Source organism: Odocoileus virginianus, chromosome 1 (genome assembly GCF_023699985.2).
Source record: "Odocoileus virginianus isolate 20LAN1187 ecotype Illinois chromosome 1, Ovbor_1.2, whole genome shotgun sequence".
NCBI lineage: Eukaryota > Metazoa > Chordata > Mammalia > Artiodactyla > Cervidae > Odocoileus > Odocoileus virginianus.
In genome coordinates this window covers 88,971,612-88,996,245 of record NC_069674.1, presented here as the reverse complement: position 1 = coordinate 88,996,245, position 24,634 = coordinate 88,971,612, and the positions used below count along the sequence as shown (strand labels likewise).

The 24,634-nt window shown below is 38.8% G+C and overlaps 1 protein-coding gene across 6 annotated transcripts in view; it reads right to left on the bottom strand.

The window, feature by feature from the left end:
- The window catches only part of AGMO (alkylglycerol monooxygenase), a 365,218-nt gene that overhangs the window by 15,637 nt on the left and 324,947 nt on the right, over positions 1 to 24,634 (bottom strand). Inside the window, exon 13 of one of the 6 annotated variants that reach the window (XM_070470690.1) lies at positions 13,880 to 13,993. The exons of 4 other annotated variants lie outside the window; for them this stretch is intronic. In XM_070470690.1, the coding sequence (XP_070326791.1) occupies positions 13,907 to 13,993 (87 nt within the window). In that variant the 3' untranslated portion in view covers positions 13,880 to 13,906. Of the gene's footprint in view, positions 1 to 13,879; positions 13,994 to 19,521; positions 19,854 to 24,634 lie in introns of those variants that run through there. One more of the 6 variants, XM_070470739.1, reaches the window with a different exon arrangement.

Here is a 24,634-nt window from a genome sequence, read left to right as displayed (position 1 = left end):
GGTCGCAAAGAGTTGGACACGACTGAGCGACTGAACTGAACTGATGGAATCTAGAAAGATGTTACTGTTGAACATATCTGCAGGGCAGCAATGGAGAAATAGACATAGAGAACAGACTTGCGGAAGGGGAAGGAGAGAGTGGTACAAATTGAGAGAGCAGCATGGAAACATATACATTACCATATGTAAAAAAGATAGCAAGTGGAAGTTTGCCGTGTGACACAGAGAACTGAACCCAGTGCTCTGACAACCTAGAGGGGCGCGATGGGGTGGGAGGTGGGAGGGAGGGGACATATGTATACCTGTGACTAATTCATGTTGATGCATGGCAGAGACCAACACAATATTGTAAAGCAATTATCCTCCAATAAAAAAGAAAAGAAAAAAAGACACCAATATTATAAAAATTCTGGGGGAAATTTATAACCAATAAATATTGAATAAAGGAATAAATATACCCTAGTACAGTATGAGTTTTCAGAAAGCATCTTTGTAGCTATAAATGTGTTTATAATTACACCTAAAGGTATATTTTCTGGATTCTTGGGAAGTGTGTTCATAATTTTCATAAATAAGTAAAGGCAAGTGGAACCTCCTTGGTTAGCTTCTGAAGTTAGCACATGCAACAAAAGTTGTACAGAGTTTAAAATTACCCTAGGAATTCCCTGAAATAACCCATATAGGATAATACACATGGTGTTAGGTACACAAACCCTTTACGGTAATTCCTTCACGCACTCAAGTTTGAGAACCCTTGTGCTACTGAAGAGAGTAATCAAAGCAAAGTATGTAGATGTCTGATAATCTAAACCAATCTTGCCTTTTGATTAAGTGGAAAACTTAGCTGGAAAAAAAGAAAAGAAAAGCAAGGACAAGAGAGAGGGAAGGAAAAAGGAAGGAAGGAAATGGATAATAAGTTCTAAATTGTTTTCTGGTTATCTGTAAAGTTTATTCCTTTTTAACATTGAATCTCTACTACTCTAGTAATACATGTTAGATGAATGTGTACACTTTCGTGAGGGTCAAATATATCGGACTTCATCTAGGATTTAGCGTTAAATTCCAAATTCTGACAGCAGCATACACGCGCATACGATGTTACTCATCTTTACCTTAATATGCAGGGGAATATTTAGCTTGACTTCTTTGGAATAAAAAATTTTGTTTTAAAATGATGTTTTAACTGGTGGCTCAGATAGTAAAGAATCTGCCTGCAATGCAAGAGACCTGGGTTTGATCCCTGGGTTAGGAAGCTCTCCTGGAGAAGAAAATGAAAACCCACTCTGGTATCCTTGTCTGGAGTATCCCATGGACAGAGGAGCCTGGTGGGCTACAGTCACAAGGATCTGTACATGACTGAGCAACTAACACTTTAACTGCCCTCAACTTTTAGTGTTCCCTGCTATTTCTAACTGCATCTTTGACAGCAGTGATCATTTAAGACCTATGCAGGCAGAAGTTTTATTTCAAACATTCACATGAATAAATCCAATTCAAATTCTGTTACAGTGTGACATGTATCCACTCTCTGTTATGAGCTAACTAATTTTAGGTTGGAATATTATCTTTTTCTTTACCTAATTATGTTCTTCTACATTAAATCAGTCTATCACAGGGCATTTAGCATAGGGATTTCCCTTGTTATAAAGCTGGAATTATAGAGAGAAACTTCACAGAAGCTCATGATGAGATGACTTATCATGACCCTTGAAAACTGCACCAGGATGGATATCGATGGAAGTGCATTATAATTGACTCAGTTTTTCTATGCTGTTATCAGTAGAAAACACATATATTCAGAAATGTTACTTTTCTTTCTTTTTCCTTTTTTTCTTTCTTTATTTTTTTTCTTTGCTGTGGTGAAGTTGAGCTACAAGCCCCCACAGGACCTGAAGTCTCAACACAGCTTGGGTTGTGGACTGGATTTCTCCCACATGAGTTTGGTGGCCGGGTCAGTCAGAATGATATTAGTACATTTAATTTTCAAAACACACAGTGGAACAGATGTGTTTTGTAGGGACTGCAAAACGAAGTTCAGAAATAAGGGGGCCTGGGTAATGTTCTGATACAATATGGTAAGAGATCACTGTATGAAACTAATTCTTGCCGATAATCATAACTTGTCTCTGTGAAAACTAGCTTATAATATTTGTGTATAGAACTGTGGAGAATATCAAAGCTACCAAGATTTGAAACAGTGCAGCAGGAGCTCCAGAACTTTATGTAAATTAACCCCACAGCATGGAAGACATTAACTTGAGGGTTTCAGGAATTTGGAACTCAGAATGCTTGGGATGTGGGTTTAATTGAAACACGGTCTTATGACAATCAGTTTTTCTCTGGAGACGGGATTTTTTTAAGGTGCCTGCAAACGTCTAATTGAGCATTGACATATTACATCATAGTGATACATTTTAAACAACCCATATCTGCTTCACAGTATTTATTTCACTAAAATACCACTGGATATTTAAAGATTCCTCCTTTTGAGTCCAACCATCTGAATAAATGAACAGTACACGGAGGTGAGCCAGTCAACTCTCAGATGGGGCCAGGCCTCAAAGACTCACACATACACAAAGCAGTTCTTCTGGAAAAAATGTTTCTGGGTTTTCAACATAAATCAGGGTCAACACATAATACAATCATGCTCTAGTACATTTAGAAGCTGGAAAACAGTCTAACTAGGACAGTGATGCTTCCAGCAAACCTTCAGGCCAAATAGCAATCAGAGAATTCATGGCTTTGTGCTCATACCTCATCTCTGTTCAAGTCTATGAAGGGGTTGCCTGTTCTCATGGGGAAATTTTAAAGGGGAGTTAGAAAACTAAACTTTCTCCATGGCTTTGATTTTAACGGATTTCTTTTTCTTTTATTCTTTTCCTTTTCTTCTCATTTCTTTTTTTCAAGTGTAGCCACAAATGTACAGATCTACTTGTGAGTAATACTAAATTCCAGCAGTCTTGATTTTCATACCATAACAATTATATTTTTATGGTAAAGGAACAAGCCAAACCTTCTGCGTGAAATTTTATATGTATTACATATACATAGGAATAAAATGAAATAAAATATAAAATTTTATAATTGTAAAAAGTTAGTCTAACAATATAAAAAATACCACTTGATCAAATTGCACATTGGATTAAGAATATGTCAGATGAAATCAAGTATACTATTGTTTTCTGCTGCTCAGTCACTCAGCTGTGTCCAACTCTTTGTGACCCCATGGACTGTAGCCTGCCAGGCTCCCCTGTCCCTGGGATTCTCCAGGCAAGAATACTGCAGTAGGTTGCCATTTTCTTCTTCAGGAGATCTTTCTGACCCAGGGATCGAACCTATGTCTCCTGCAGCTCCTACATTGCAGGCAGATACTCTACCACTGAGCCACCAGAGAAGCCCATAATATTGTGTATGTTACTTTTATATAAAACAAAAAACTAAGAGTTACTTATTGCATGGAAGAGTTGGAAGTTCTAGGATCAACAGACTAATACACATCTATAGGGCATGCATAACATTCCTAGTACCTATCTAGGAATGTAATGCATGCAATATAGGTACTAGAACTAAAGTGATAGCGAAAGAAGATAAAACAACATGATCCAACAATCCCACTTCCAGTAATATATCATATCAAAGGAAATTAAATAATTATCTCAGAAAGATATCTGCACTCCCCTGTTCACTGAAGCCTCACAATAGCCAAGATATGGAAATAATCGAAATGCTCACTCACAGAAGAATGGATAAAGAAAATATGATAAATTATTCAGCCAAAAATTTGAGAAAATCCTACTACTTGTGACATGTATGGATACATCCTGAAGGTATTATGCTAATTGAAATGTCAGACATAGAAAGACCAATATTGCATGATACCACTTACATGTGGAGCCTAAGAAAAAGGAAAGGAAGTTAAACTGAAAGAAAAATAGAATAGAAATGTGGTTGCCAGTAGGAGATGGGTTAGAAAATGAATGAACAAGGAGATGTTAGTGAAAGGGTACAAACTTACAGATATAAGATGAATAAGATCTGAGGATCTAATGTGTAACATAGTGACTATAGTTGATAACTATGTAACTATATATATCAAATAACACTGTGCTGTATAAACGAAATTGGTTAATAGAATAGAACTCAATTATCCATGGTGATGGTTGTGGTAATGAATTTGATAGGGGGTTCTCTCACAATGCATACATACAGCAACTCTGTGTGTGTACACTTTAAATATCTTGCAGTGTTGTCAATATACCTCAATATAACTGGAAAAATAAACTAAAAATTTTCATTCTAAGTTTGGTTAGTGTTAAATCATGGATTTTTTTTCCATATTTCTGAAAAATTATAGCTTACAAGTATTTTTTAATTAAAAAGAGGAAGCTAATGAGACCCATGAATGTTCAGGATAAGTTCAAAGTAGAAATGATGTTCCCCTGGGCCTGAGCAGTGGACTGGACTTGGGGTGGAGAGAAAGAGAAGTAACACAATTGAAACAAGGGGTCCATGGTCATCCTTGCTGGAGAGGGAGCTAGCCTGACTCTCTTTGAACTTATTTGAGAGTGAAAGAAAATTTGAAAAAGGAGTCTTTCTATGGGGGCTTTTCAAAACCAGACTGAAGAATAGATAACTCATTGGATGACTTTGTAGGAGAATACCATTACAAAAGTATGAGGTACATGAGATAAATTGAGTAGGAGATCATTCAGATCAAGAAAATCTGGTAGAATCATGTGTAGTACAAGAAAGATTGATATAGGTTTACTAACTTTTGCTCAAGTTTGATTACATTCATCCATGGGTTATCAATGCAACATTCATCAACCTTCATCAGGCTATTTCTACTCATATGAGATTTGTATTGGACTAGTTAATATAGATCACTGCACAAAAATTGACAATAGAGGATGCTGTGTATATCGGGGCCACAAAACACAGTCTGGGAGATCAAGGCGTGTCTTGAAAGAAGGAAGTGCCTGGAACATATTACTTCCTCAACTAACTCTTTATAAAGGAGTGATGGCACGATTAAACAAAATGCTCTTTAAACATCAGAGATAAAGGGGAGTTTGCCAGTGGGAAAAAGAAGGGAAAACTGGGGGTCCAGAGACATGAATCCAGGAAGAAAAAAAGACCACTCCCTGAAAGAATTAAGAGACATTCAGGGAGGTCTAATGCCCAAAGTGCAGAAAAAGTGTAGAGAGAGGTTAGGTTTGCCTAAGACAGGGAAGGCAACTGAGGGGTTTTCATCATGAAGTGATAGGATTCTCTTTCTTCTGCAGCACCCAGCTGTGGTGTGGAGGGTAATGCCTGGCACATTGTGGGAGAGACCTGTTAGGATGCTGTCTCCATAAGCTGATGATGACAGTGGCCAGAACTAGAATAGTTTTGGCTGTGGGGATAGAGAGATAAAATATGGATGTAAAGGATTATAGGGGATTTAACTATGAGAGTGAATGAGTTCCCCAAGGAATCTATACATAAGAAAATATTTTTATACTCTCCTGATAATCCCTTGGCATATTTTCAGAAAAACCAGACAGTTTACTACTTGCTTCCTAAATATACCCCGGATCTTTCCTGTTGTCCTGCTCTCCTCACACTCTCTCCTAATTCTCTTCTCTTCCAATCCCATTTCTCTAAATCTCACCCATTCTTCGAGGTGTGCTTCAATGTTACTTCCTTCCTGGAATCTTCCATAATCTCACTTAACTCCTCTAAACCTCTAGATTTTCCACTTTTGTTTCTTTTACTGCTTTTACTACATATTGCCTGCAGAGATGGCTACGGAATATCTTATGCAGCAACCCAGAAAAAACATCCAATTCAATCTGTTTTCCTCTAAAGCACTAGATGTACTGTCTTAAGCATACCAAAGGTAGTCTTTACATGTAATACAATACAATGTATGTAATAAATAATGTATCCATCTGGAAGGGCTTCCCTGGTGGCTCAGCCAGTAAACACCCTGCCTGCAATGCCAGAGACCTGGGGTTCCATCCCTGGGTTGGGAAGATCCCCTGGAGGAAGGCATGGCAACCCACTCTAGTATTCTTGCCTGGAGAATCCCCATGGACAGAGGAGCCTGGTGGCTAGTCTGTGGGGTTGCAAAGAGTTGGACATGACTGAGCAACTAAGCACATCAGTCTAGAAATGATACATTAAGTGTGGATTTGCAATTTATTTCTGTAGAAAATTAACCTCATTTTAAAACTATTTAAGTTTTAGAACTGATTGTAAAAACCAAGTCTAGAACTCATTATTAATTGATTTCAATGCACGCTTATTATTATTAACTTCATCATATATGGCTCTTAACACATGCCCCTTAAAATAAATACAATTAATCTAATTTTCAATAAAGTAGGTTTCCAAAGTGATTGGTAGGCTTATAATGATGCTATTTTTGTTAATGATATTCATAAATTTTATAAAACAATGAAAACCATAAAAGTATTCCTTAAATTTGGTAGAAGAGGAAAAACAAAATCAAGATATTAGAATTTTTCACAATTCAGTTTCCTTTTACAACCCTCAAAGATTAGAAAGAGAGAGGCAAATTGGATAAACTTATTTTAAATTTTTCTGAGTCAGTGTGCCTCTTTGGTACTGGGCCAATAGAAAATGTAGAAGAATCATTTGGCCCCTATCTGGCTTCTGGATATTGAGGACATGTGTGCCGGATCAGAGTTACAGGGTGATTTCCATGAATCTATTCCAACCCTTTTGGAATTAAAGTCCATCTGTCAGTTCCTTGAGCCAGAGCTCAGCTTTTTAAAGTCATCTATCAAAACTCTGGAAACTGGCTGATAATGCTGACTTCTGCAGAGGTGACTTTCATGAACTAACTCTACCTACATCATAATCACAGAAAGAGAGGGGGGGAAAAAATGACATGATTTTTTAAAAAATTGCTCCTGGCTTTTTTCTTTGAATTCTTTATTTCCCTCACTGAGACAAAGGGCAAATAGTGGCAACTATATGCATAATTCTCTTTCCCCTGAAAAATCAAATACAGAGTCGTGATTTCTCAGCAGTCAAGTCTGATATTTTTTCATCTTTCTGATGAGCTGGATATACTACTTTGCTTTTGTTTGCAGACATAATGGAAATAAACTGTAGAATTCCTTTTAAAGAGAATAAACACATGGGAGCTCTTTAGAAAAAAAACTATTGTGCGGTTGAATGCTAAACATGCCACTCATAAAATTAAATTTAAAATTTGCTTCCTTCAAGGAACACCCACTTACTCTTCTGGAGAAAAATTCTACATAAGGAACACAGTTTTATCTCTCTTCCAATATCTATCAATTACCCATTTATTGATAGACACATGTTAAGCAGTTTATCAATTTCATAACAATTTCTATCAATTTAAAAGTCAAAAATTCTCAGTGTTCATATAGCAAGACCTTCTTTACCTTCGAATTATCTCAAAATTTACAAAGAAGAAATAGAAAACTTAAATAATGATTTTATGATTAGATATTGCATTTGGAGAATAAAATCTCTAATCTTCCCCATCATTGTTCTTTGAAATATTTTGGTCTAAAATGCTATCTTTGGAGGAGAAGGCACGATATAAGCTTCAAATTGGTCTACTTTGCTATGCTTCTTTCACTCTATTAAAGCATTTTGGAATGAATAGTGTTTCTGTTATGAATACAACTATTCTGGGCAGTATCTGATAACAGTAGTTTTGGTGAGGTTACTCGCAATTTGGTGATCAATTTAACTAACTAGTTTACAGATCTCTGAAATGTAGCCTCAATTTTGATTCTGGAAATCAGACAGCAAACTTAGACAAAGGCTAAAAATATTTTAAAAACAAAACAGGGGAAAAGAAAGAAAATGTGTGTGTGTGAGAGAGAGAAACAGACAGAGTATATGAATGAAGGAAATTTGGTGATTTTTAACATTCACCCAAATAATCCCTTAAAGTCAGAGCCTTTTTCTGTGTAAGTCCCCTTCTGCAACTTATTTGACTAATGATTAGAAACGTTTCAGTAGTTTTAACAACCCTACTTGGATATTTGGTTACAGAGCAAATTGCTACATCTATCAACTTATCCTTTAATTTGTTTAAATGAATAATAGTTTCCACATCTTCTTAATAATGAAAATTTAAACCTACAAAAATGGCAACAATATACCACAGGCATCTCTATATCTCTACCACTACTTACACTTGGCCATATATGCTTTCTCTCCTGTCTATCCCCCTTTCTCTTTCTAAACACTTTTTTACCATTTGAAATTGCAATAGCAAGAAATCTTACACCTATATACTTTAGTATGTGTTTCCTAGAAACAAGGACTTTGTTCTACATAATTACAAAACTATCGCCACATGCAAAGAATTTAAACTAATAAAATAATTACAATATGCATTCATATTTCTTCAAATGTCTCCAAATATGCATGTGTGTATGTATGCATGTACATGGATTCATGTAAATCCAAGACATACTCAGAAAATCAAGCATTTTATTTAGTTAAGTTTTATACTTCATTTAATCACCAACACCACTTAAAGATCTTATGGGCACAGGAGAAGCATAGAAGTTGGCACTTTGCAAACTTTAAATGAATGATCAAATTTTAAAGAAATTATTGAAATTCAATTTCTTCTAAGCCTAAAAAATATGAAGAAAATTCAAAATGGCATAGCAATTGGTATTTCTAATTTGATCACTGTTGTTGTCATGCCCAACTCTTGGAATGCCACAGACTGTAATCCACCAGGCTCCTCTGTCCATGGGATTTTCCAGGCAAGAATACTGGAGTGGTAATCTGATCATTATCCCTGTTCAATTTAGTACTGATACTAAATGTTACTAGAAATGCTATTGCCTGATACCCAAGACAAAATCAGCAGATAAAAATTTGATGAAGTTATTGCACTGATATCATTATACTGAAATTCTCCATCATATTTTCAAATAGAAATGACTGTTGTCTTTTAAAAAGATAATTTTCAGGGAAAAAAAAAGTGAATGTCATCTGGATATACGAATGAGCACTTGTTAGGGGTTGAACTCAATGAGGAAACCAGGCAGATCTTATAACTGGGTCAAAAAAGAATATGAAAAACAGGCACATTTACGAAATATTAAAATGAATGTGCAATGGGGTCTAAAATCGATTTTTGTCATGTGAAAGAGGGAGCTAGACAGGACAGAATTTACATGTCTACAAAAAGAGCTATTTTACCTTGCTATGAGTTATCTATAATTTATAGAGTTGTAAAATAGCTTCCCTAGAATAAGAATCTGATACCTGACAAAGGTCTTTTCCAAGAATCTAGACAATGTGTAGTTTTTACTTATTTTTTCTCTATATCTTTTCAAATACCTGCCCTTCCCTATTTAAAACTTATTATAATGAGGACTGCAGTTACCTGCAAAGGAACACTGCTATGGCGATTGAACTATTGAGGTCTGTGCTATTAGCTGGATCCTGACAAGTAAACTATGAATATGCAAATAAACAAGCTTTTTATCAGCAGCTTTATAGGGAAATGTGCTAAAAAATATGTGCTCTAAGTTAGCAGTCCCCAACCATTTTGGCCTCAAGAACTAGTTTCATGGAAGACAGTTCTTCCATGGTGCAAGTCCATGGCTCAGGGTTTGGGGACCCCTACTCTAAGCAACCCTGGCTGAAGAAGTCATACCTCCATTGAGAAATAACTACTATTTATTCTTTGGATGGACCTTTGAAATAGAACATTTATTTTCACTGACATGTGTCAGGATTGTTACATATGGTTAATTAGAATGAAAGGGATCTAAGTCAGAGAGCCTCAGTTTTAAGGAGGTATGATGTTCCTTTCTATCTCTGGGCTTCCAAGGAGTTCTAGAATAGGAGTATAGTAAAAGAGAAAGGGATTTCATAGAGCCACACTGTTCTTTGGAACTATACACCAGATCTTGGCCCTCTATCTTACATCCCTTCCTCATCACCCAATTCCCCTAGAACTCTATACTTGAAATTTCTCTTTGGCTGAGCACTGCTTTCCTAGTCTAACTTTAAGTGATTAGATAGGACTGTTCCTAGGCAATATGACACAGTGGTTGGGTTCATGAAGAGGTTCAAAGTAGTCAGCAAATTTAGCAGTATTAGAAGCAGGGTTCAATTATGTCTTCAAAAGTCCTAAAAATTATTTTGCTTCATATTACATATCTAGTAATATTGGAGGTTTGTAAACATTTTTGTTTAGTAAAAATATACACATGTAGAAATATTAAAAATAGGAATATTATAAAAAATATATATGCTAATCTGAATGATGGAAAAGGCAACCTAATGGTTTTTGTTGAGCCTTTTTTTAAAGATAGTTGCTGAGGTTATTCAGCGTTTATTAGAACTGTTACGCATACTAGCTCCCAGTAAAAAATCAGTATATTCATTCCTAAGATCATTAATTATTCATATGAGTAAATAAATATGTCTTGGTTTATGAAATGTTAAGGAAAGACTCACACAGACATAGTAAATATTTTAATGCATCTTCTAAAATATTTGAGTTCTGATTAAACTGATTAATACCAATTATAATATTCACTCTGAGCAATTTGCCTTTTTCTTTACAGTTTTTTTCTACAGTTCTCCTCCTGCATGGGTATCTAGGCACATAGCCCACTGTCTGAAGTCACAGTACTTTCTCAATAAATATTTGATGAATGAATGAAAAGTCAGTCCCTATTGTGATATACATTTCTCATTGCATATTTTACATGTGTAAATGTGACCCAAGTTTGTCCTGGCTTTATTTGCCTCTGTCTTGTTCATCCTCTGCCCTAATAAAAACCAGCCCTTCTCACATCAGGTTTTATGGGCTAAAATCTTATCAAATCTGGGTCTGGACAATATCCAAAAAGCAGAACTTTGAGCTCAATGTTACCTGTTCATAACATCTGATAATGCAGTCTTTACTTCAAATATCACTGGCCTAGATCCAGATCTACAGTCAGACTGGCAGTCAAGGAGATGATCTTCACTAAAAATACCCAAAACAGTCTACGCTTTATTTATAGGGATTCTATAATAAATTGTTTGGCCATTGTCAGATATGACCTTAGAAAAGTCAGTTATGCTGTGAGATGGCAATTATCTTCTGACACCAGTTCTGAAAAGGATATTCTCAGTTGATTTCTAATGAGAAAACAGTGGATAAACGGCTAATCACACCAATCTTCTATAAGTCTTCTACAAGTTTGTTAACAAATAATCCTTGATGTTCCAGTCCATTTTATGTAGCTCATTGAGCCATACTACATTTTTTTTTACCTTTTACACACACACACACACACACACACACACATATTATTTTATGGGGCTCCCCAGGTGGCTCAGGGGTAAACAATTCGCCTGCCACTGCAGGAGACACAGGAGACCCAGATTTGACTCCTGGGTCAGGAAGATCCCCTGAAGAAGGAAATAGCAACCCACCCCAGTATTCTCGCCTGAGAAATCCCATGGATAGAAGAACCTGGCGGGCTGCAGTCCATGGGGTTGCAAAGAATCAGACACAATTGAGCCACGGAGCAGCCGCAGCAGCATTTTATTTTATATTAGAGTGTAGTTGATTGACAAGGTTGTGTTAGTTTCAGGTGCAGAGCAAAATGATTCAGTTATACAAACACATCTACCCTGTTTTAAATTCTTTTCAAACTATTTTTGTTATTACAAAGTGAAAGTGAAAGTTGCTCAGTCATGTCCGACTCTTTGTGACCCCATAGACTGTACAGTCCATGAAAATTCTCCAGGTAAGAATACTGGAGTGGGTTGCCTTTCCCTTCTCCAGGGGAAGCTTTGCAACCCAGGGATTGAACCCAAGTCTTCTGCATTGCAGGTGGATTCTTTACCCACTGAGCTATCAGGGAAGCCCTAGTTTATTACAAGGTATTAGTAGAATTTTCTGTGCTGTAACAGTAGGTCCTTATTGGTTCTTTATTTTAAATATAGTAGTATGTACATACTACACTTTTAAAAAATGGAAATATAGGGCCAAAATTTCTGTTTAGGTAGAGATGCCTTTTGAGAAATGAAAAATTCTCTCTGCATAGGCCATTCACTTTATTATTAGCCCTGGAGAAAATAGCCCAGGATAATGTCAGCTTGCTCACTGATCCATAGTAAATCATTTTGGCACCTAACTGCACACTAAATTACTCTCAAACTATTTTTAGGGCAAAAACATTGGATCCTCATCTCACAGATATAACTCATTATCAGAGTCACCTTCCGAAGAGTTTCATATCCATGAAAAATAATGCAGCAGAAGACATAATTATAAAATAAAAAAAAAGAATAAAACTAGAAATGCCTTTTTCATACTATCTCCAACAAATTATCTAGCAGAAGAAAGGCAAGGATATTTAATTACAAAACTTTACAGGTGGTGCTAGGGGCAAAGAACCCACCTGCCAATGCAGGAGATGTTAAAAGCTGGTTCAATCCCTGGGTTGGGAAGATCCCCTGGAGGAGGGCATAGCAAACCACTCCACTATTTTTGCCTGGAGAATCTCATGACAGAGGAGCCTGGCAGGCTACAGTCCATAGGGTCGCTAAGAGTCGGATATGGCTTAAGCGACTTAGCACGCACACACGCTGAATTATTACCCGAGTGATTACCTGAAAAAATCCAATGAAATGTGAAAACACTGCCTTATCTTCATCTATTTCCTTAGAACTATCTTACTTCTATTTTTACCCATTTTTCCTATTGTTTTAAATAAAACTTGTGTTTCTTCCCACAGGAAATTAAAGTCTATACTTTTCCAACAGGGGATACTACAAGTCTTTACTTTGGTGGGCAAGTGATAAAATATATCTTAAATTAGCAGGTAGCTTGAGGCACGTCTTGCCAAAACATGAGTTGAAGGTGCTCCAAATGTTGACAAAAAATGCTTCACAACAGGCAGGAAATATCTCAAAACTCCACAGAGCTCAAGGAATGGTATTTAAAACCAACTGCAGGATATAGGCTTCCCTGGTGGCTCAGAGGTTAAAGCGTCTGCCTGGAATGCAGGAGACCCGGGTTCAATCCCTGAGTTGGGAAGATCCCCTGGAGAAGGAAATGGCAACCCACTCCAGTACTCTTGCCTGGAGAATCCCATGGAGGGAGGAGCCTGGTAGGCTACAGTCCATGGGGTTGCAAAGAGTCAGACATGACTGAGCAACTTCACTTTCTGCAGGATATCAAACTGGAAAAGGGGTTTAAAGGGAAGTTGAGGAAAGAGAGGCACATTGTAGAAGAGGGGAGAAAGACTGAGGAAAAAAGGCTGGAAGGGGGTTGTGAAAGGGTCAACTAAAGGAGCCAAGAGACCCAAGTCAAAATATGAAGAGTTAGGCAAAATGACTTATTAGAAATGCATGTAGGACAGAGAAGTGAAAGAGCACGTCATTAAGAGACAAAGAAGAAGGAAAGACAATAACTAAAGGAAAATAAGTAAAAGATACCAAGAGATACAAATGATCATTAAAAAAAAAAAAAACTATCTGGCATTCCTTTATGTTTTGCCATAGCAATTATCTGCCAAAGCTGAAATTACAGTATTCCTCTGTGATTCGCCTTAATAGACTCAGCCAGGTGCATTATCTGCAAGCATTTTCTTTCAGGAGAAAAATTAGCCAATCATGAATCTGGATGTGAATTTTAGGGACAAAACTAAGTGAAAGCTCTCCAAATGATATTTATGCAGTGGGCCAATCAGAATTGCATAAATTACTGAATTCAATTGCCAGGAAAGGGGGTTAAATTTAATACAGCTAGACAGCTGAGCAGCTGCTTTCATGATTTAAATAAAAACAAGCTGAAACCTTTGCTGTCAACTCAGTGATATATGACTTGTAATGGGATGTTTCCAACCTTCACTTCCATATGGCCGCCTCCACTTTAGGTAATGCTCCTTGCCTTCATTGCGACCAACTTTTCAGAAAACATCTGGGTCCCATTCCTGCTCTTTAGCTGCAGCGCTGCCTCCTACAAACACATATGATTCATTGGATAACATCTCTTCACTTGAGGATCAAATTAGGGCGTTTCATTGATAATTTTATCATGTTTACAACCAGAGATACTGCATGCAAACAGTATGTGGCACACATTCAATCCAGAAAATTCCTTCATATGGTGGGTGTTCATACTAGTGTCAATGGCATATATAAAATGAGAGGGGAATGTTAGTAGCTGGAATTAGAAAAAGAAAGAAAGGCTAGCTCCAACAGAGTAGTCTAGTAGTACTGACCTACTCCTTTGTACTAGAAACTTCTCTTCATCTACACATTCCTCCTCTCCTTCTAAAAATAAAGGGAAGGGAAGAAAAAAAGACAAACCTTTTGAAAGGTGGGTGTAACACAAAAGAAAGATGAGAATTTTTCCAATTTCACAAAAGTTTCACTTAGGCCAAGGTCAAATCAAAAGGAATTTATCCTAAAATAAGAACAAAAATGCAAGAAATGACCATGGCTATGGAAAAATGAAAAATTGAATATATAAAATATTCATGATTTGAACCAGGATGTTTTGTGTCTTGCGAAGTGAAAGTGTTAGTCGCTCAGTTGTGTCCAACTCTTTGCAACCCCATGGACTGTAGCTGGCCAGGCTCCTCTGTGTATGAGGATTCTCCAGGTAAGAATACTGGAGTGGGTTGCCAGGCTTTCCTCCAGGGGGTCTTCCCAACCCAGGGATCAAACCGAGGTCTCCCACATTGTGGGCATATTCTTTACTGTCTCAGCCACTAACGAAGCCTCTTGCAAAGCAAACCCCAAAGCCCACATTTCTGTGAAAATATTCACTACTGTAACATCCAAAACAAGGTAGATGTTATCCTGAAAAGGGGATTTGAAATAGTCACTTGATACGTTAAGATCGTGCCCCCAATAATTGGTTTGCAAGCTGTAACAATCACTAAGAACAAACCCTATGTCCCATTTTTAGTTCATGAAACAAATTAATATAACGTATACCATTTGCATGAATTTCTCATTTTAATACAGCAGCTGTCTACACACAGGCACATACAAAAATTTAAATCAAATTTTCTAAGATGGTTACTTTCCCCATTAAAACTCAACAAAACGGAGATAGAGAAGCAGGGGGAGGAGGAGGAAGAGAGGGGAAGAAAAAGAACAGCCGTAGAACCACTGGCTGATGGGCTGACTGCAGAAACTGAGAATTTTGTTTCAGGAAAGGAGGGGAAAAAAAAGGCAGTAGCAGTTAAAGAAGAGGGGTTTTGTTTCTGTTTTGTTTTTTCTTGCAAAAATATACCAAGTTTCTTACACTTCCCCCCTCATAGTTAGTTACAAGTTTCTTTACTACTCTGAAAATTTTAAAGGTCAAAAAAGCTCACCAATGAAGATGACTGGGGAGTCCAGCTTCTACCTAAGAACCAGCATGTAATTTTCTCGGCTTTACTGCAGGCCTTTCCAAAGGCTTTACCTGGCACCCCTCCGGTGCGAAAGCTGCCCTCCGCAACCAGCCTCGGTGCAGGTGTTGGGGGAGTAGAAGTCCGGGACTCAGCCTTCCCCCTCCCCTCCCCTCCCCACCGCCAGCCCAGGTGGGACAAGCTCTTTCACATACTGACGTTCAGAGCCCAGGCGACTTCATTCCCAGCTTTCTTGACCCCAGGTCTTGGGCAGAGGTCTTCTTTAGAGGCCTCTGCTGAGACTTTCTGGTTGGGAAATGTCAGGGCAACTTACAAGATTCCCTACTGACTCAGAACCCTGGATTTTTTTCCCCTCGGAGCCCTTTCCTCTTGCTCTCTCTCCAACCCAGGGTGTCATAAAACTGCCAGAGCATTTTAATGCGGGCTCCGTCAGCAAAGAGCCATGGTCCGCGCCCCAACCTCCATATCTGTGCTGATCCACTTGACCCTCCACCTGTCCGAGGAGACTGCGGCCCAGGGAGTCTGTGCCTGCTCTGGTTGTGGACGACTGCTCCTACCATTGTGGTTTTAGAGGCTTAATCCGCAATTCTGACGCCTGGCAGGCAGCTCAGCACTCTCTCTCGCAGGTCAGCTGAGCCCCAGATAATAAGAATGCACAAAATTCACTCATTTATAACTTAAAGCATCATCAGAAGAGGCTTTTCAAAATACAAATTAATTTCTCATTAGTTCCTGAATATATTAGTTTGACAGTTACAGTAGGGCAAACAGAGGTTACAGGAGAACAGGAATAGATCACTGCTACCTTCTGTTTGGGCTTCCCATGTGGTGCTAGTGGTAAAGAATTCCCCCGCTAATACAGGAGATGTAAGAGACACTGGTTTGATCCCTGGGTAGGGAAGATCCCCTAGAGGAGGGCATGGCAGACCACTCCAGTATTCCTGCCTGGATAATCCAATGGACAGGTGGAGCCTGGCAGACTACAGTCCACTGGGTTGCAAAGAGTTGGACATGACAGAAGCAACTTAGCAGGCACGCACCTTCTGTTACACTGAAAAACTTGCTCAGCTTCTAAGAAATTTTTATGATTTTTGTTTTATAATCAAAACCTATCAATAAGACACAGAGATGGATGCTTCTGCAATCATCTCTCACTTCCCCAGCAATGTGAGCCAATCAGTACCTGCAAGGTCTTCCCCACTCTCCACCTCATCAGAAGGCATAGATCACATGGTCATCTCTCACCCTTCATTAGCTTTCCTTGAAGTTCTACTTTATAGTTAACATAATGCAAAATGTGCCTTGTATTTTACGATGTGATTATATTTTAAGAGAAAACTCACATGTTAAACATCATGCCCTTTAAGAAATTACATATTCGTGTTTATTCAATAGTTCTACATAATGTGACCTTAATCAGTTGATATACATATTTCATTTTGCAAAGCAAAACCTAGTGGAGCCAGTCAGACCTGGGTTAGGCTCCTAGCTCTTCTAGGCATTAGTGAATTATCTATGGGGATAATATTACCATCTTGCTGGGTTGTGTGAGGGTAACATGAAATAATGTGATATTCAACACCTATTTCTTCTTTTTCTTCTGCACCTCTTTTCATATGTAACTGGTTAAAAAGCTGCTCAACTTTGTGGCCCAGACATAACACGGTGTCACAGCCAATGTAACACCAATCTGACAATCAAAAGTAACGGAGAGGTAGTTTATAATTCATTGCAAACTCTTCAAAAAATATCAAAGGGGGATTATGCACAGAAAATAAAAAGCTCAAAATCATTTTCACCATCTTTTCTTCCAAAGGCATATTTGTCATATATGTATATCTGTTCTCTATCTCTCTCACAAAAATCTCCAAAGTGATTTTTAAAATTTCATCCTCACATCTGCTGAATGTTTTCTTCTCTTCTCCTAAACTATCAAGCTGACCTCTTCAATGCAAAGCATTTGCTTCTTACCATTACTCCTTTGCTGACTTTGTCCGATGCTAGTCCAAGAATCTGGCTGCTAACATCTGCTCATCACGAGGCACGAGATATGGAAATGTGGACTATCCACATGCACATGGGGAAATAGGATTTGTGAAGCTAATTGACTTGCACAAGGTCACAAATTTGGTAAATGCAAGATTTACCATTCACTTTTTAAAAATTTATTTTTAAAGGAGAAGAATTGCTTTCCAATGTTGTGTTGTTTTCTGCTGTACAACAGGAATCCGCTATATGTATCGATATGTCCCCTCCCTCTTGAGGTCCCTCCCACCTATCCCCACTGGACCCTTCTAGGTGGTCAGAGAGCCCAGGCTGGGCTCCCTGTGCTACAAAGCAGCTTCCCACTACCCACCTACTTTAGACGAGGTAGTGTACATAGGTCAGGGCTACTCTCTCATTTCATCCCACCCTCTCTTTCCCCCACTGTCTCCTCATCCTTCCCTCCATCTCCCCTGGGCTGTCCTAGTTCCAGTCCTTTCTTTTCATAAACCAAACAGCCTTAATCATGCATCAGCATGTCAGAATATGTGAGGCACAAAAATGTGTCTTGCATTCTTGCTAACTTGGCTGACAACAGGACTGGGGAAGAGCTCAAAGTATTCAGTTAATTAACATCAAAATATTTTATGGAGAAAGGATTTCTGCCTTTAGAACTTAAAATGTCTGTGCTACACAATTTGAAGAATCTGTACTATGCAGCAGAGATAAAAAAAAAAAAAATCAGCCAATTGGTAGAACCTGAATCAAAGGAAGTTTAGGCTAACAAAATTGCTCTAATTAAAATCCAACACTTCAGTACTCTACAAAAACACAATAATTACATCAAGGTCTAACTTTAAATGTGCAAACCACAAAAAAAGAAGAAACATAAAAATCCCATCTGGTGCAACCTATCATTTTAAGTAGGTAGTGCTAGTGATAGTGACTAGGAGGAAAAAACTTAGGATGCATTCAAAAGAGACAAGAGGCTCAAAATGGCATCACTTACCCTAACTCCACATCACCAAAAAACCGGAGTAACCAAATAACAGTTTCAACTCCCCCAACCACCCCCCCAACATAATATTAAAGAGTAAGTCTAGAATTTTCTGCCCAGCACCAGTGAGGGAATTTGCCTGATAGATCCCTTCCAACACCTAAGAAAGAAGAGGAAGTCCACCACTTCCTTGTTCCTGCCACTTTCTGCCTACAAAAACCTTCCATTTTGTACAGCTCCTTAGAGGGAACTCCTATTTGTTAGATGGCTGCTGCTGCTGCTAAGTCACTTCAGTCGTGTCCGACTCTGTGAGACCCCATAGACGGCAGCCCACCAGGCTCCTCCATCCCTGGGATTCTCCAGGCAAGAACACTGGAGTGGGTTGCCATTTCCTTCTCCATTTGTTATACTGGATACTACCCAATTCATGAATAATTAAATTAAACCTATAAGATCTTCCAATTTACTCAGTTGAATTCTGTCTTTTAAGAAGGAGGAGGGGCTTCCCTGGCAGTCCAGTGGTTAAGACTTTCCTTCCAACACAGGGGGTGCAGGTTCCATCCCTGGTCAGGGAACTAAGATCCCACATGCCTCACAGCCAAAAAATCAAAACATAAAACAGGAAGCAAAACATAAAACAGGAAGCAAAAAAAAAATCAAAGCATAAAATTGTTATATTTTAATGTACCATTTGTTACATAAAATTGTAACAAATGCAATAAAGGCTTTAAAAAAATAGTGCACATAAAAAAAAAAATCTTCATATTAAAAAAAAGAGAAAAGGAACAGGGCAGAAGAGCTCCAAGAGAAATGAACAAAACATTTCAAAGAGGATGTAGAGATTATAAAATATCAAATTGTGGCATAGGTGGAATTTTATATCATGCTTTCTCTCCTAACGTCACACTGTTGTTCTAAAATAATAATCACTTACTATTTTTTGATTCATTATCAACTCTCAAAAAAAAAAAATCCCAAGAATACAAAGAGAAAAACTGAAGACATCAGAAAAAGAGAAAGGGGATTCAGAAACTCCAAATCTACAGATTTTTACATGAGCATATTATTATTATTATTATTATTGTTTTAAAACTTCATGAAAAAGTTTTATGACAAGTGTATTAAAAGGTGTGGGGAAAAACAAGTCCATCAAAAATGCTAACCACAGTCTGAATTGTGTGTACTCGTCTATCTAGGTGTCGGGAAACCCTAGGACTCACAATGTGTAGCAGGCAAAGTCCAGACAAGAAAACACAGCTCACTCCAGGGAGCATGATGGTGGTGGTGGTTTAGTTGTTCAATTGTGTCTGATTCTTGTGACTCCATAGACTGTAGCCCGCCAGGTTCCTCTGTCCATGAGATTCTCCAGGCAAGAATACTGGAGTGTGTTGCCATTTCCTTCTCCAGGGGATCTTCCTGCCCCAGGGATCAAACCTGGGTCTCCTGTATTGCAGGCAGATTCTTTACCGACTGAGCTATGAGGGAAGGAAATATGGAAATCAAATATGGAAAACCAGTGATAAAAGTGATGGCAGAGAACAGAACACCAGAGGCTGGGGAGAGGGGATTAGCAATCATTGCTTCAGACTTACAGCATTTTTGTTTTGGATGATGGAAAAGTTTGGAAATAGTGGGAATAGACATATAACATGGTGAGTATACCCAATGCCACTGAACCACACACCTGAAATGTTGACTTAAAACACACTGAATTGCAGAATTAGAAATGGTCAAATCAATCAACTTTCTGTTGCGAAAATTTTACCACAATTGAAAATAAAAGAATGAAAGAAGCAGACAATGATAAAGTGACAGCAGGAACAAAAGCCACAGGAAATTGTGGGGCGATTTAGAGATTAATAACAGCAATAGGTTAACCACAGCAAGAAGACTTAGCTGCCTAGGCTGGAGGGACCTAGGGTCTACCAGCTACCAGAGTCTGGGAGACAAGGTCATGAGGTTGCAACAGCTGGAAAAGCTGCAACCGCCAAAGAGACACAGCCACTGCTGAAGACGGCGCCCAGAGCAGGCAGAACTCTGAATTCTGCCACCTTCCCAACTATCAGCTTCCCACTGCTGCCCTACAGGGACCATGAAACCGTGCACAAGCCCCTGTGTCCTTGTCTTTGGAAGTAAAATGCTGACTCAAGAGTTAATGACTGGGAAATGTGAAGATGCAGAAACAAAGAATAGATGTTGGGCTAAAAAACTGGTAACAATTTAGACCGTAATTCTGCCACACAGCAAAATCACTGAACTTCATCTGTATAGATAAAGGCCTGATACACATTCCTAAGTTGTTTTTACAGGAAGCAGCCCCCTGCACCCCCCACCAGATGAAAACACAAGAATGCAACCCATAAGGCTGGTGATGATGGAAAATTGACCTTGAGGCAAACCCATCCAAGAACTGTCCATGAGCTGATCACACACTGCTCCTTGAACACTATAAAACTCCTCACTACCCGCTCCAGTGTGGATCACATGGGATTAGCCCACTTCAGGGCATTAGCCCACTGTGGCACCCTTTGCCTGGCAAAGCAATAAAAGCTACTCCTTTTCACTTCACCCAAAATTCTGTTTCTAGTCGGCATAGGTGAATAGAGGCCGAGTTTTGGCAACAGCCAGAACTAGGTGGAAGACAGGCTAAGGAGCCTAGCCATGGACTCGATGGGGCTCAGCCCCCTCAATCTAGACCAGAGCAAGGAAAAGGCAGGGAATGAATCTGGAAGAAACTAGCAAGTAACCCTCACGCCAACCATCAAAGTTGGTGGGGTGAGGTTTGGCATGTCCTAAAAACATCTCAAAGAATAGCCAGGAGAGATAAGAAAGCCTTCTTCAGCAATCAATGCAAAGAAATAGAGGAAAACAGCAGAATGGGAAAGACTAGAGATCTCTTCAAGAAAATTAGAGATACCAAGGGAACATTTCATACAAAGATGGGTTCGATAAAGGACAGAAATGGTATGGACCTAACAGAAGCAGAAGATATTAAGAGGTGGCAAGAATACACAGAAGAACTGTACAAAAAAGATCTTCATGACCCAGATAATCACAATGGTGTGATCACTCACCTAGACCCAGACATCCTGGAATGTGAAGTCAGGTGGGCCTTAGAAAGCATCACTATGAACAAAGCTAGTGGAGGTGATGGAATTCCAGTTGAGCTATTTCAAATCCTGAAAGATGATGCTGTGAAAGTGCTGCCCTCAATATACCAGCAAATTTGGAAAGCTCAGCAGTGGCCACAGGACTGGAAAAGGTCAGTTTTCATTCCAATCCCTAAGAAAGACAATCTCAAAGAATGCTCAAACTACCACACAATTGCACTCATCTCACACGCTAGTAAAGTAATGCTCAAAATTCTCCAAGTCAGGCTTCAGCAACACGTGAACCGAGAACTTCCAGATGTTCAAGGTGGTTTTAGAAAAGGCAGAGGAACCAGAGATCAAATTTCCAACATCTGCTGGATCATCGAAAAAGCAAGAGAGTTCCAGAAAAACATCTCTTTCTACTTTATTGACTACGCCAAAGCCTTTGACTGTGTGGATCACAATAAACTGTGGAAAATTCTGAAAGAGATGGGAATACCAGACCACCTGACCTGCCTCTTGAGAAACCTCTATGCAGGTCATGAAGCAACAGTTAGAACTGGACATGGAACAACAGACTGGTTCCAAATAGGAAAAGGAGTACATCAAGGCTGTATATTGTCACCCTGCTTATTTAACTTCTATGCAGAGTACATCATGAGAAATGCTGGGCTGGAGGAAGCACAAGCTGGAATCAAGATTGCTGGGGGAAATATCAATAACCTCAGATATGCAGATGACACCACCCTTATGGCAGAAAGTGAAGAGGAACTAAAAAGCCTCTTGAAAGTGAAAGAGGAGAGTGAAAAAGTTGGCTTAAAGCTCAACATTCAGAAAACTAAGATCATAGTATCTGATCCCATCACCTCATGGCAAATAGATGGGGAAACAGTGGAAACAGTGTCAGACTTTATTTTTTGGGGCTCCAAAATCACTGCAGATGGTGATTGTAGACATGAAATTAAAAGACACGTACTCCTTGGAAGTAAAGTTATGACCAACCTAGATAGCATATTATAAAGCAGAGACATTACTTTGCCAACAAAGGTCCGTCTAGTCAAGGCTATGGTTTTTCCAGTAGTCATGTATGGATGTGAGAGTTGGACTGTGAAGAAAACTGAGCACTGAAAAATTGATGCTTTTGAACTGTGGTGTTGGAGAAGACTCTTGACAGTCCTTGGACTGCAAGGAGATCGGTCCTGGGTGTTCATTGGAAGGACTGATGCTGAGGCTGAAACTCCAATACTTTGGCCACCTCATGTGAAGAGTTGACTCCTTGGAAAAGTCCCTGATGCTGGGAGGGGTTGGGGGCAGGAGGAGAAGGGGACCTCAGAGGATGAGATGGCTGGATGGCATCACCAACTTGATGGGCATGAGTTTGAGTGAACTCCGGGAGTTGGTGATGGACAGGGAGGCCTGACATGCTGTGATTCATGGGGTCGCAAAGAGTCGGACACGACTGAGTGACTGAACTGAACTGAACTGAAAAACATCTCATCAACAATAAGGATTTTGACCAAATTATAAAACACACTAAAGAAAGGAACATCAAAATAAATCTTCTCCTGTAACTCAATGATTTACAACAACTTTGGATAGGGATTAAAAATAGTTCTTTCCATCCATTTACTTTGGGGACCACAAACGAATTTATGTTTACCAAATAATGTGACTCTTCCAATGTAAGGCTCATAATTTCCTATCTCAAAGGAGACTTAGTTGGTATCTTGCCATCTCTGCAAGACGATGCTTTATTCTCTGTGAATGTCTATCTCTCCCAAGGTTAGTGTCATATATTAATATCTGTTTCACCTGCCCATCACAGCAGGACCAAACATGTCTTGACTTGCTTATCTGCTCATGATGCCTTCATTCACTTGGACACTAATCTCACTTGCACTCAAACTATTTTCAAAATATGCCACCAAAGAGTTTACAAAACATTACTTGGTGAGACACTTTCTTCCTTAAAACCCGCCCGTGGCTGTTCCTTTTTTTTTTTTTTTTTTTTTTAACAGCATGACTCTTAAAGTCTTTGGTCTACAGTAAAAGTCAGCAAAATTTTTCTGGAAGGAAACACAGTAAATATTTTAGGTTTTGCAGGCCATAGGGTCTCTGTCACAACCATTTACTTCTACCATCCTAGTGCCAAAGCAGACTCAGACAATCTGTAAACAGAAGGGAGAGGCTATATTCCAATAAAACTTTATTTATGTACACTGACACCTGAATTCCATATAATTTATATGTCATGAAATAGTCTTATTTTGACTTTCTACTATTTAAACATATAGGAACCATTCTTAGCTTGTGGACACCACTAAAATAAAAGGCAGACTACAGACCCCTGTTTACATGTAACATTTCCTAAGGTCTGGCCCCTGTCCTCTTTTTAGACATATGTCTTCCCATCCCCTATTCTTACCCTGTAGTTTAGTTTTGCTGAGCTACATACCAGTCTTTGAGCATATTGCATATCGTCCTATTTGTTACAAGTTTCCTATGCCTGGGATGACTCTTCTTTTTTTCTACACATTCTGCAAATTGCTGCTCAAAGAGATACTCCTCTCAGACTTCCTCAGGCCATTGAGTCCTTTATCCAATATTTCTCATAACATCTCACTGCCTATAATAGTGTCTGTGCCCAAACGAAGTTCTTACTGTACTGAAGCTATCTGTGCATTTTCATTCCTATTGCCCTTTAGCTTCGTATAGACAAAGAGCTTCCTTGTTTTGTTTGCGTTTTCATCCCTAGAATTTTGTAAAATACCGAGAGAATGCAAATACTCTAATGATTAATTGTGCTTTGAATGGAGTGCCAATTAACTAAAATAAAATTTAACTCTTCATCATAACAAGTAAAGTAACTACCATGAAGGTTGAGCTTAGCAGGTTTTCCTCATCTAGGCACTGGAGATTAGATTATCACTAAAAAAGATCCTGATGCTGGGAAAGATTGAGGGCAGGAAAAGAAGAGGGTGACAGAAGATGAGATGATTGGATGGCATCATCTCAACAGACATGTGTTTGAGCAAACTCCGGGAGACAGGGAAGGACAGGGAAGCCTGGCATGCTCAGATCATGGGGTCACAACTTACTGACTGAAGAATAACAATCGCAAGTAAAGAGATCCTTCAAACCTGACTCGGCTCACAGGCAACTGC